General features: G+C 39.2%; 2 protein-coding genes across 2 annotated transcripts in view; both read right to left on the bottom strand.

The window, feature by feature from the left end:
• The window catches only part of CCDC170 (coiled-coil domain containing 170), a 37827-nt gene extending 30218 nt beyond the window's left edge, over positions 1–7609 (bottom strand). Inside the window, exons 1-2 of the mRNA XM_009324142.1 lie at positions 7442–7609; positions 3868–4124 (exon numbers count right to left, since the gene is read on the bottom strand). Of these exons, the coding sequence (XP_009322417.1) occupies positions 3868–4124; positions 7442–7609 (425 nt within the window). The remainder of the gene's footprint in view (positions 1–3867; positions 4125–7441) is intronic.
• The window catches only part of LOC103917042 (chromosome unknown open reading frame, human C6orf211), a 28913-nt gene continuing 21736 nt past the window's right edge, over positions 7553–14729 (bottom strand). The window contains exon 5 of the mRNA XM_009324143.1: positions 7553–7573. The gene's annotated coding sequence lies outside the window, so the exon portion shown is untranslated. The remainder of the gene's footprint in view (positions 7574–14729) is intronic.

Genomic DNA, 14729 nt, shown 5'->3' with positions numbered 1-14729 from the left:
CAGAGTACCTACGAAGGGGAGTTTACCAGCAGAAGCAAACGGAGATGGGAGACACTACTTTGCTGTACATACAGTCTTCTGCAGTGTAACACTACCCACAAACATATGACATGGAGGCAAAGAGGGGGAAAAAAGCACAGACTAGATTTAGGCTAAAGGCATCCATTAAAAAAGAAAATACCAAGGGACTACCGCAGAAGTATGAAGAAAGGGCAGCTTTTTGTCATCAATTTTATCACTCTCAAAAGGTGCCTATCGTGCGGATACATATCCCACGTGAAACATCTGTTATCAGCCTTAACAGCAGGTATTGGTTTGTAAATGCTCTGTAACAACAAATAACGGAGCGGTCAGTTTAACTCATTGGCATAAATGTGGTTACATCCCTCCTGTTGCCAGGGACAAAGACAAGTCCAGCAAACAAGCATTGCCACAGTCTGCATAGGTAGCAAACATAGATCGAAATCTTGCTCATGATGCTGCAACACTGAGCATCACTCCTCAAAAACTACAAAGAAACAGATTAACAAAAATAGCCAACCAACCAAAGCTCAAAATGACCATTAGTGCAATCCAAATATCAACTCCAATACTTCTCAGATAACAGCCATGAGAGAGGCACTCAGTGGTAAAAGCACAGCGCAAGAGAGAAAACTATTGCGCTTCCAGTTGAGAAAGAAGGTACTTTCTAAAGCAAGTTCTTCACAAATATTTGAACACTAGGATAAAACAAGATGTGAGATATCACCAAACAGCTGTCTAGAGCAAATATTTTATTGAAACTCATTTGCTTATCAGAGCATAGCACTATTCTCAGTTTTCAAGATGGGCATGCTAGCCATTTCTGGCCTCATTCTTTTCCATTTCTGATTTCTTCCTCTCTAGGATGGCAATCAAACAGGCAACAGAGCATTACTCCATAATCAAAAAGCAGCATGAGACTCCTATAGAAAACACACAGTGAGTGCGAACACAATACGTTAAATAGTTATAAATCACTAAGCAAAAGAGATGGTCCATGAAAAAATTTAAGATCTTGCCTTAGGAGGGAGATCAGCACAGTTCTCAATGCTGCAAAGTGGAGGAGAGTGGAAGAATAACAAAGGTGAATGGAAAACATTAATTACTGCTCCAGACAGGACGAGGATAGTTCCATGTACTACCGCACAGCACACACTGTGAGCCAAAAGAGCTCTGCCTTCTGCAGCAGGCACTGGCCCTCAGAAAACAAGTGCCTCACAGCTTCCTCACCTCCGGGCACCTTCCTCTCCTCTATAGCGCCAGCAAAACTAAGCTGTGAGGTGGTCGCTAAATTGCTGTCCTGAGGAGGGGCATGTCAGAAGTGAAAAGGTATGAGACTCCAGACATGCCATACATGCACATCTATACGTTAGAATATCGTGAGATTGACCGCCAACCCCGCAAACTGTTCTGTGGCTCTGAAAAATCGAGGCACACAGAACCATGCCTGCTTCTAAAAATAAACAATCTGAAGTACAAAGCATGTACTTGACAACTCTACGAATAACCCAATCCAATAGGGCCATAAAGGTTTGAGCACCTAGAAAATAGGCAATCAGGTACAAAAAAGTAGAAAGCAGCTCTTTCACAGCTTTGCTAGCTCTTCAGAACTAATGAGCAAAGAGAAGGGGGGGGGGAGCTTTTCACAGTTCAGGCTCTAAAAGTACCTTGGCAATAGACCTGTTGAGTAGAAAAGCACCATTTTCAATAGGAGAGGTGTACATCTTGGCAACCAATCACAGAATTCATTAAATATTTTTTACTATATCCCTAGGTATAGAATGTAAACGTGCATTTCTTGCCTACTGGCTTGCTCTTCCCTTTTATTAGTGGTTTTCAGTGAAAATCTTTCTTGAATACCTAACTAGGACTAGTCATGTGCCACATGCTACTGAGGTGGCCAGACGAAGCGACTAAAGTTCATTAAGTCAATACATTGACTAGTATTGTGGCACATGTAACCATCAGCTGAGGATGAGAAAAAGCTTTGAAAGCATACTCTGTAGATTCGTGACCAATCTAACATGTTTGTTCCTCCCGAAAGGGCAGACTCACCCTCCATTTGTCCCTTCCCTTTTGCGAGCACTCCAGTGGTACACTCCAGGTGCACAACAAACCAGACCTGGGATTGGTAGAGCTGGAAATTAAGCTTTTTATTTTGCTCACTTCTCTCGTGGAGCAGTTCCCTCGTCCCGATCGCCATGCAGCAACACGAACGGAAGTGCTGAGACAAGTGTCATGGGCAAAACAGAGCAGCCAGGACTACACTGGGAGCGACAGTACAGATTTATGCCACATAAAATTGATCATGTCGCTGTAATGACAGGCTAGTGTGATACACAGTATTTTCGCAGTTTTCTCCCAGTGAGTCAGGCAAACGGGATAGAAGTTTTTTCTTCCTTTTTTCTTCTTTCCACCCCACCCCACCCCACCCCCGAAGTAGTATTTTAAAGAATCTTAACAACCATTATCTCAGAGACCGTGATGTTTTCTGTGTTGCTAGGATGCGTAATACACTTCCTGGCTTAACTATCTCCTCACTTATACGGGGATCATATCTAAAATCTTTGGCGACCAACATCAGCACCCTCCAGGCAGGACTTTTGGCAAATCAGCTGGTAATAGACAAGTGCACTGCAATGGATTTCTCTAGATTTTAAAATAACTTAATTATCCACTTCTAACGCACAAAGCCTGTAAGAGCTGTGCAAAATACTGATTAGGGAAATTCAGACATCTGGTGAACACTCACCTTGCTCTTAACTAGACAATATTGAGAGAGACATGGATATTAGCCTTGTAATGGTGGAAAAAAAAATCCATTATAAAAGTCTGTAAGGTGTCTCAACATACTGTGACTCACACTGATTTTGTAATTTTAGAGTTCAGAATATTTTCACACCAATTTTATTTGTGATTAGTCTCCATCCCACAGACCTGAAATATTAGCAGTTATGCAGAACTGACAGATCAGTGCTCTGACACATTATGCTAAGAACAGTATAGTTAAGGATACTATCTTTTAATAAAAGTTTTATGCAATCAGTATGCATGTTAAAAAAAAAAAAATAAAAAAACCACAACACACAGCAATGTCCAGAAGAAAGCAGAAGAAAAGTCAGTCAAAGCCAACATTACTGAAAGCTGAACAAACGTTAACCAAACATTAACATGCTCCCTTCAGGATGCTACTAACTAGGAATTATACCATATTTTCTTTATTACACTGCTCCTAACGGACAGCTTTACACTAAGGAAGAAATTCACTTGACACTGTCCTGGTTCCAGCTGTGACACATAAGAGGGCAAAAGAGACCGGAGTGGTGCAGCAGCACAGTCACTCACCACCGCATGGCCCATGCAGCATGTCAAGTGACAGGTAAATGTCTGCAAAAGATGCCGCATGATAAGGATAGACCAGGACACTAGACCATAGTTGCAGGTACTGCCCATCACAAGCATGCTATGAAAGGCACAAAGTTTGCCTCAGTGCCATACATGAAAATACCTGAATGAAGAAACCATACATACTGTTTCTACTGCACTCAGACAAACAGCACTCTGTGCTCATTTTTTGTAACTATTGAGGTTACACCAAGCTGACTCATGTCATCATTTCTCCTCCGAAGGACAAAATTCTCAAAACCCCATTTATGGGCTAACAACTCAACCCAAAATTCAAATTTCAATACCTTCCACACACTCGGGTACAATGGTTGTGCAAGGCATTGTAACAGAATTCAGATCTGCGATAAAGTCTGTCCACCAACGTACTTTTCTGCATTGACAACTGCACCATTCTGTCATCCCAAACAAAAATTGTTTCTCATGTCACGTGAATCTTACTGAAGTTTGGCATTTTGCTCATGAAGCTCATCCTTCAGCTCCCAGTTCTCCTTGAATGCCGCCTGAGCTGTCAGCTCAGCCTGGTTTTTAGAAGTGGCAAGCACACATGCCTCTTCCTCCATCTCCTGAATTCGGGTTTGCAAAGACAGTAGGCGAGACATCTGTCTAGCATTGTTTTCCTTGTAGCTTTCAGCTTCAGCCTTCAGCTCTTGAAAAGAGGCTTCTTTAGAGACCATTCTGGACCTGAGTTCAAGAAGCTATAGACAGAAAAGGAGAAAACTCATTAAAAAAAGGAAGAACATTTTGCCCAGGCTGAAATATGTGACTGCACTACAAGTTCAGCAATGTGACAAGAAACATATTTTGGAACAAAAGACTCGGAGTTTTCTATCACTACAAGACTGAGTGGAGGGACGCCACTTTATTTTCATATAACTAGGAAAAAGCAATGGAAGAAAGGGGTTTGTAAAAACAAAAGCTGCTGTTGTGTAATACAATACAACTTTTCAAGATAATCTCTTACACGAAGATAAATATATTTACAAATTCAGAATTCAGGAAAAGCCCACCTTAAGTTCTGCTGTGCAGCCTTAACTCACCTCCCTTATGCATCTGCATTATAAACCAGTCATCAATACCACTATTCCCTCTTTTTTGCCTGCCTCCTCCCTGCTCCCAATTCTGGTGCACAATTCTACAGATAATCTATAGCTGTGTGGAGTTGTAACGGCAAAGTATCCTATTGTATGAGGGTGGATCCTTTTGATGATTTGCAGCATATTCAGAAGCAAAGAAATTTTTGGAGACTTGTGGTGTAGGCAACCTCTTCTCAGCTTATGCAAATAGTTATTTTATGGTCTGATAATCCAATCAAATGTAGCTGGATTGACACAGAAACAGCAAGAGAACTTTTTAAGGGAGGGTGGGAGGAGCGAACATCACCACCAAAAGTCAAGGACCTGTTCCAGAGACGATGCTAGAGCTTCTAAACAGTTCATGGACAGGTGTTTTTCTTTACTTTCCCCTCTTTTCGTTAAAAATACCATTTTCCATTGAACTATTTCTGCTACAACCTTCTTTAAAAGACTGAGCTTGAGACAGATACACCAGGCACATAAAATTTCAGTGCATTTTATTTTGTTAAAAGGAACAAGTAATTTAAAGTGGATTTTTTGTCATAAGAACTGTTAAGGCATGTTTCAGCTTTCCTGACAACTCCAATTATAAGCAGCAAGATATAATCCAAAACATTTATCTCCTACTACACAAAATTAACAGGCAAACAATTAAGCCACGTTAACTGCTCTCTATGACATGTGCTAGGGTTTTTAACTTGTGGCAAACATTTTAAGGCAATAAATATTTAAGACATTAAGCTGCAAATTCACGGCTCTGCCAGAGGCTTCCAGTGTGACCAAACCCAAGACATTCAGAGAAATTCCAGGAGGCCAGTGAGCCAACTGAACAGTGACTGCCTTGGAAAAGAGAGGTCCTGCTTCCCCTACTCCCAGCCACGCACGCCTGTCCTCTCCCTCACACCAGCTCTGGTATTTGTCCGACTCCTCCACAAACTTAACTAACGCAGCTGACAGAAAAGAATTCACTTTCTGCAGAGGAGGAGGAGGAGGAAGGGGAGCTGGCCATGTCACAGAGAAAAGGCTAACGCTGAGGAGTCGGGTAGGAGGATCACTCTTGCAGCAGCAGCATAGTCTCTGATGAGCTTATGCTTCACCTGCAAGCACTGATTCATCAGACACTTTGGAGCTGAAATAAAGCAGCACTGATTTTGAGAAAAGCAGCTCTGCCTTTTCCCAGGCTCATGGGCTTCATTTCCATACTCCACCCTCTTCTTTGTGCTAGCAGAAGCACTTACATGGCTACAAGGTGAAATAAGATTGGGAAACTGATCTGGCTAAAAAACAACCCAGAAGGAGAGGCTTTATTTTTCAATTGCATCAGTTCCCCAACAACACAGTGCACCGTAAAACTACACATACATCTGTGCCACCCAAGGGATGGGGGGCAGCGTGGGGAAGGAAATGAGCAGCTGAAACAATAGAATTGCTTTGCTTGGCAGCTGGACCAAGCTATGGTAGCTTAAAGCGTTCACAACTTTAAAACTTCTCTGTGGTTCAACTCCCCATCTGCAAAATGTGATATTTTTTCCTCTGTCCATTGTCTTTGTGGTCAGTTCCAACAGCAGAAAAAGCAAGAATAATCCCATATCATGAGTTTTACAGAGCACTCAGCAGAACAGGGCTCTGACCTCAACTGGGTCATGAAGGTCTTTATTAACAAGAGCATGAACAGCTGCTTTCTTGACTATTCTTTCACTTTTGCAAGCACAGTGCTGAAAGAATCTATAAATCAGTCTGTCATGCTGGCAGTAAAGCCATTAAACAATTGCAGTAACAAATTCTTTCTATGAGAACATGAGATTCTGTATGGCTTTTTAGAATTGAAACTTAAAAGTACTGGTCCTGGATAGCCATTAAATGTAGAGTACCTCTGCAGTAATTTCAGGATCAGCTGGTCAAATTCAAGCTTCGACGATGGACATTCACACTGTAGTTCTGACTGGATACTCTATTAACAATTCATTCTCATACAATATTACATGTTCTTTCTGTTTCCCGTATTCAGCTATCCACAATTAAAGAATTTTATTTCATTGATAGAGCCTTTTTTAATGTTCATGTGCTATGCAAGTATATTGCAAAGTACTTTACAATGTACAATAGAAATACACATTTGTAAAATGTACAGATGTTTAAAGTACTAGTTGGAGTCTGTCAAACTTTACGTATCTATAAATACGTATAAATAAATACGTATAAATACATATATTTATGTATTTATGAATGTATACACCTAAATCTAGGTATGTAAATAAACGTAAGCACTTCATGTCTCCTAAAGGCAAATTTGACTCTGTTTTAAAACTGACCACTGCCCACACTGCTGAACTGGATCAAATCAATCTTATTCAGTCATATGTTAAAAAAAAAAAAGTACAGAAACTCTAAAAATTATCCTCTAATAAATCCTCTCTCCTAAGAGCCACCATTCCCACAGCAGAGATAGCAGAAAAGGATGCGCGTGTGTTCTTCAGCCTCTCTAGTTACAATCAACCGCGTTAGCTCAATCACAACTTCACTGGTGATGAAAGCGAAGCAAATCTGGGGAGCTGTAACTTAAATAAAGTGGAGGAATAGGTGAGGATGTGCAGTTATATCTTAACTCACCAGCAACAGGAGGACATCTATCAGAACTTTCACAGAACCACAATTTAGAAATATTAACTTTCAGGTTTAATTACAAAAGATTGCATTTAGATGATGATGATAAAAAGCTAGACTGCTTCAAATCTTTCAAATATAAGCTCATAATCAGTTCATGAACACAGAAGCAAGCAGAGTAAAAATCACATGGAAATTCTATGTTACGAGAAACAAAAGTTCTGTATCAAAAGCAAGAAGTTTTGGACTTTCTGCAAACTTTCTATTCTCTGCAGAAAGCGACTGTAGAGAATCCTCAGGTTTGGAGAAGGATTTGGAAGTATTTTTAAATGTACCTCTGACTGGGCACAATCATACTTCACTGAAAGTGCTGCAAGTTCACTTTGAGCAGTTTCAGCTGCAGCTCGATAGTGATTCATCTGCTCTCTAGTGACAGGAATATCCAAAAGAACGCAATCATGTGATTCCTGGGAAGACAGTATGAAAACAAAACCATTAGACATTGCATTTTTTGAACATTTTTGCTTGAGTGCTTTTTTGTTTGATGAAGCTGCTCAAGGGCATCTATTCCAAATATGTTATTCCCAGAGTAACTGACCCTTACTGGAAAAATAGGATAAACGGTCACTTTTCTACCAGTCACCACTTTCATCTGCAAGTTCAGCCATCAACATCAGTGCTAAAGTACATCGGCACGTAAGATATTCCCCCTCAACAATCCCATGGCCTCCCACTATTTTCAGCTCAGGTTGTTTCCTGCAGTTTCAATGTATTCAGCAACATTCAAAAGGTCCCTCGTCTACAAACTTACCCAGTCACTCCTTCAACCCACATAAACTTTAACCCAAAGGGAGTCCTCAGGTGTCTCTTATGCGAAGAACTACTTTGGGTTTTAGACTTCAGTTACATTGCGTGCCCTGTCATTTTTATGTTGGAAGAAATGGTGAAAAAAAGCAATGGCTATCAATCTTCCCCGTGCCACTCACGATTTTGCAGATTGCTATTGTATCTCTGCAGTCTCTCTACCGCGTTGAAGAGTCCATGTCTACTCAGACACTCCTACTTGCTCCTCAAAGTCACTTTTTGGCTTGCCCATTTGCACTTTTACTTCCAATCTGCCAAGGCTAAAGGTCCTTTTGAACTCTGTCACTTGGACATAACTTCAGCTTTCTGAACGATGCTTTCTCGTCCCCAGCAATCACCATACTGACTTCCTTTCACCCTTCTTCAAGCCCTTCTGATAGATGGCAAGCACTGGCTCTGTGCTTCTAGCAGAATCTCCTTCATACCATTTGCGTAACTCTTTTAGATGTGCCTTTTAGACTCTTTATAGTAAGCTTTCTCATTCTTGTGTGGTTCTGCTCTTCTACAGTAGAGCAGAAATGCATTGGATTTCTTGGCCTTTGTTACTTAAATCTTTCAATATGAAAATTCAGACCTGAGGTCTTGATAGGAGTTTCATTAGTCAGAACACTTTTTTCCAATTGACAGTGACTACAAAATGATGAAATTTAACATCTTCAGAACAAGACTGTGTTTAGGTGATGCTGGGAGCACACATGGCAGCGCACAGAACATGAGATTTTTATTCCATCAGCTCCCACACAGGACAAACAAAACTGCAATCCTTGTGCATATAGACATACATTACAAAATGTAAATCTCCCCCAGTTAATAACTGCTGTTGAAACAAGGTATTCCAATGGAGACAGAGACAAAATGTCTTCACTCCACACTCTTCTACATCAGCATTAGTTCCAGGCCGAGATAAATTACAAGTTCAGGTCCTACCCATTCTAAATAGAAAAAAATGAACAGCTTTCTAAATAGGTGAACATCTAGTAAAATAAGGTTCTACCAAGAAATGCACAAAGAAATCCCTGGGGAATAAGGTAAAACTACTAGTCTGGACTGTAGCAGAAGATAAATTACCTCGGATTAGTTTCTCTAATATTGTCAACTCTTTTCTTTAATCTTTCTTCAATGCACTAGTACACACTGGATTACATCCGTCAAGTTTAATCACATTCACCTCCCTCAAAGACACTCAGCTGTGCTCTTTCACAAAGGAGTTGCCACTCTCATCAAGACAGACTAATACTTCTAGTACAGCTCACGGCCATACACAACATAGTAAACAATTTCTGAGATAAAAGGGCTGCTAATTTTCTCAACGCTTTATCACCATTCTGAGGGAGTGAGGGAAGGCATGTGCCATCTCTTTGCTACTTTGTCTTCTTTTTTGCTTTACTCCACTTTTTTCACATTGTACAACCACCTGAAATTCTTTGATGTGGAGAGGTGTTTTTTTTCATTCTGTAATACACCAAGGCTCCAAAACCATGGCTGGAGCTTGCAAACAGTAACACTGTGTATGTTACTATATTTATATTACTGTATTGATGTATGTTTTCTTTTTCTTCCCTAAACAAACACAACCACTTATGACTCTACAGAAAGAAGCAATACATGTCAAAACTGATGAAATAAAAAAAATTCAGAGCATAGCTGAAGAAAGAAGTCCCCTGTTCAGCAGCAACAATCAACATAAGAAAACTTTTTACAGATGGAACTTCTGAAACCTACATGTGTCATACAAATCTAGATTTTAAAATGATGAGCACTTTAAAGATGCAGATACACATCCAGAAGGATTTAAAAGAGGTTTAAATGAAGCCAGGTACAAAAGTCAATGGGAATTACCATTTCACTCATTTACAGTCTTAGTGAGATTTACAGAAGCAGATCTCTGCATCCTCCAGTGCCTTAGTAAATACGAAGCTAACCATACATGGTGACACCATGCTAGGAAAGTTGGTATGATTATCGTACTTTTGGCAGGGAACGTGCATGCTTTAAGTAAATAGTTTTCTGTGTTTTGCCAGCAGCCATTCACAAGTCTGATCATTAATCATACCTATAACAATGCAATTAATTTGGCATGACTCTACTATAGGGGTAAAATTTGTAATGCAGATGTGCCACTTTTGTATCTCTGGAAAAATTCAGATTCGTAATGTTTCATGAGTACTATGTAGTTTATACTGATTACTGTTAAGAAAATAGAATGAATAAAATGTTAAAAAAATAAGAGGCAGTAGACAGGAGAAGCCTTAATATATTATCACTCAATCAGCTCTAAATAATCTAGGTTTTGGGTGTTTCTCCCATTCCCGTTATTAACTTTTTTGATCCCTTTCCACTTACCTGCCAGTAAATGAAGTTTTCATTTCATTTCAAATGCTAAACAGAAGCTAAACCTATATTTACAATACTTAAGAGTAATATCTACTTGGACCTTTGGCTTTATTAGCAATAGGCATTCTTTAGAAGACCAACAACATAAGGTCATTGTTGTTATTGTGGAGTTTTTTGTTTGCATTTTTTACCAAATAACCACTTTCACCTCCCTGGTATCCGGCCTGTAGTTGGCAAACTTCACCTGATTCAGAAACAACAGAACTTCAACAACATTCAGTAGTTTTATACCTCACCATATACTTTGAAATCAGCCAACTGTTCAAGTCACTCCCATTCTGCTTTTGTCAGCTTTTCTTTTATTTCCTTATTTCTTATTTCAACCCTGGCAAATGCTGCTACCACTGCCACTGCCCCCCCTTTCCCAAAATATATATTTAAAAAACCTCTATTGAAACAGAAAGCCCTCAGTAAGCATTCAAGCACTGACCACTACCCTGAGTGACTTGCCAATGCATTGCCTCTTTCCCACAGCAGATGGGCACTACTCAGGACAGTGATTTCTTCTTCCTGTTTCCAAAGCGCCTAAGAACATCGGGATTGGCATACCAAAAATAATGACTCACGAACCTTTGTCAACTCCGTTCTTCCTTTGCTTCTACGGAAGAAACCAGGGAGAGGGGGGAAAAGGGGCTGAAAATTAAATAGATGTGCAATGTGATGACACATGACATTAATTTTTCACAGACCTGCTTTACTAAACTATGTCATAGGTTACCATCAGCAAAGTAGGGCATAAAAGCAGAACACTGTAGGAAAGCTTCCCTAGCCTATGAGCTTGGATGGCCTCCACAATATTCAAACCCACATCTAACTAAAACAGACTTCTTAACTTTGACTTCTCTGGGTTACATTTACTGGTTCAGCTGCACAGTCAGGCTTTGTGCAGTTATCACTTCCTCTTGCCACTGCTCTTCATGTGCTCCAAATTTTTATTTCATCTCTTCTTTTATCCTGCATCTCTTCTACCCTGATAAATTAAAAAAAAAAAAATCTGAGCAATAAGCACATGATCTATCTTAGCTGAACTACATCTTTTTTTCTCCTCAGATGATAAGGTAACTAATGGGTCCTTTTTACCTACATATTTATACAGAACTTAGTACACTGGTTGGACTCGGTGGGCTATTCAATAATTTCTATAAATCCCAGTGTCATAACAGTTCATATTCTGAAAACAAACAAAATGAGATATCCTGAATCTGTAATATTTCTTCCTAAGACAAATTAATATTCATGGATGTATATGTGCATAAAAATTGTTCTAATTTCTGAAAATACAATGCAGCAGCACAGTTTATTATTATTATTTGCTGCACCCAGAATGAAGACGACATCCAACGTGAAGTACTGGGAAGAACGTGCAGTTAAAAACTTTCCATGCAGAATTTATCTCCCTAAGAAATCACAAAGAACTGTTAGTCCCCAAACCTGCTATTGGATCCATGGGAGGCTAAGGTGCCCTTCAAGACAACGGGGATGAAGAATAATTCATTTTGCATGGGCTGAACTGCTGGAAAAGGGATCTTAAATGTTATGTTTTGATTGTAACTATTCTAACTACAGCTAGAAACTTAATATTAAAAGTTTGTTGCCATCCAGAAGCTAACTAGCTTAATTTTCTGATTAAACAATCAAAACATGTTCTAAAAAGGCCATTTTCAAAACTGTCTTGTATAAATTGATTTTAAAAGAAAAGAAAATTCTACTTCAGCATGCAGGGAATATTCAAATTTTTATTTTATTTTGCAAAATTATCCTAGGATAAAGAAAGACAAGTTTTAGAGTATCATTTTTTCATAAGATCTGCAGGATAAAAAGCAATTCTTTACATAAATAACTACAAGTTACATGACAATCGGGCACTGGACAGTTTTTAGAGATTCATTTCTGAGTCAAATGGAGGGAAGGCTATTGCAGATTTTGCTTGGTAGCAGCAGCTAGCCAGCCAGCCAGCATGCACATCACTTCAGAGCAGCCACAGCAGCTTCACACACCAATGACTGTGAGAAGGATAAGCCACTGTTACACAGTAAGTCAGATTTTGTTAACTTATGTAAAAACAGACTAACGTGAATTGGAGTAATTTAGAGAAAAAAAAAGCCACAACAAAAACCCCCACAACTGTTCACAAATTAACCATCTTGTATGTATATTTTGGGTAAGGCTGACTTCTTTCTAGATAATACTTTGCCCAATTTGCCCATCAGAGATCTCAAAACGTTTGTAGTGATAATGCTTTATTAACATCAATTTCAAAATTTGCAAGTAACTTTTCAAAACCATTTCAGTTCTGCCAGTTTCTCTTTCACATTATAAAATGCCAGAAATATCCAATTACTTTTGATCACTTCCCACCCGGTGAAGTCCTCTTTCCCCTCTCTGATTTCTGCCTGCAACCCGGCCCAACTCATTGCTCGCAGTTTTTGTGTGTGCAATTCTGAAAAGTTCTTTTTTTGTTGTTGTTATGTGTCTGTGGAGGTTTTTATGCATTAGTATACTGTTCCAGAAACACGTAAAACTAAGTAAGGTGTTCCCAACAGCTCAAATAAATTACCAAAGAGATTTTCTAAATTCCTTTCAGAAGGGTACTGCTTAGCTCTACCCTCCTCCCTTTGCAGTAATCACTGAAAGGTATTACTGAAAGATAAAAATCACTCTCTGGTGTTGTTCATCTACTGAAGAGGCCAATTTCAAGCTTGATTAATAGGCCCCAATGAAAGTTTCATGACAATCAAACTTTTAGTCTTGCCCTCTACTATTACAAGCAGCAGTTAAAGCGTTTTCATCTTTCATTTTCCTCTGTTAGGATGAGGTGACTTTGCATCTAAATATAATAAATGTGTTTAATATGATGAAAGACAGCAGTCATCTCAAGGCGATTACAGAAACGCATCATCTACTGTAAATATTATTTAAGATGCTTTTTGTTTTACTTCATCCTTTGCCTGTATGGCTAAATTAAGGAATTTGCATCTCCTCTGATGCTTTGTCTCACAGCTTTTCCAAAATGAATAACGAGAAGGAGCTGAAGGAGCTGCTGTGTTTAGTCTCAAAATAATAAAAAGGGTAATTGCTAAGACAAAATTTAGGGGAAAAATGTGACAAAATTAAGTGCTTATGCAGGGATTTTTGCAAACCACTTATTGTTCTACTGTTTTTACTTTACCAGTGCTGAATAGAGTTAAATAACTTTTTTTAAGAGAATAACTTAAATGAGCAATTTAAAAAACAGACCATCATGCAATACCAACTCTTGCCATTTTCCTACAATGCCTACTATACTTTACTACATTGAATGAAAGGCAAATATTTTAGATATATTTAAGTGTGTTGGCATATACACAATTAAGACTGATTAGTGCTGTAGTTTGATTTGCCTTTTGTAACGCACATTTTATAAATACAGGGTTCTTAATGTGCTGCTGAGTCACGAAAGTAACATTCACAAACTGTTTGACTTCAGGTTGGTAGGATGTGGAGCAGGTTACTGTCAACTCTGTAACTAAGCAGCGCTAATGAGAACTTCATAATTGGGTCAAAACAGTCATATTTAATATAATAGCGGTTGATTTTGCTATGACAAACTACCAAAATTCTGTATTTTTTGTCTCAGAACAATATAGCATAACTTAAAAATTGATATTCAACTATTGAGATACCGAGCAGTTCACACACTAATAAATTGGTTATCCTTTGAAATATGAAACCGCTGCAAGTTTTCTACTGTATCTTTAGTACAAAAGAGTTTGATCCGTCTAAGCAATATCCTCAAGCGTCTCCTTTAAATTCACATCAACGCCAGCAAACCAGTTTCAAAGGAAGAAATGCAAAGAAGAAATTCTTAGATAACTATAAATTCCTACTCCATGAAAGATACTCCCTTCGGCAACACTTAATAAGAAAGAACTTTCGTCCTTGAATTTGTAAAGATAAGCTATAATGATCAGCTGAAGTTCACTGATCTGCAACTGAAGTGTACATCTACTGCCACATAAAGCTCTGCAGCTGCAGAAGTTGTTTTTTAAAAAAGGTGAAATTAAATTTAAAATTGAAACGATAACTTGCAAGGGGGGTTTACAGTCAGCCTCAATGTCAGTCGCCCTCCACACGCACAGCCGACAGAAAGCTATTGAAGACCAGGGGCGACGGGGGGATTTTTCCAAAATCGGGGCTTTATTCTCTAATAGAGGAACTGAAAAAAAAAACAAAAAAAAACAAACAAAAAACCAAACCCAAACAAACCAAAACTCTCTACTCTTTCCGAGTTCCTCCCCGTCCCTCTGCTACGGCCCAGCTTTGCCCTGTGCCGGACGGCGGGGCACGCCACCCTCGGGGGCGCTCACGGGAGCCCGCGGGCGCCTT

Source organism: Pygoscelis adeliae, unplaced genomic scaffold, assembly GCF_000699105.1.
Source record: "Pygoscelis adeliae isolate BGI_AS28 unplaced genomic scaffold, ASM69910v1 Scaffold105, whole genome shotgun sequence".
NCBI classification, from domain to species: Eukaryota; Metazoa; Chordata; class Aves; order Sphenisciformes; family Spheniscidae; genus Pygoscelis; species Pygoscelis adeliae.
This window is presented reverse-complemented; position numbering and strand designations above follow the sequence as displayed.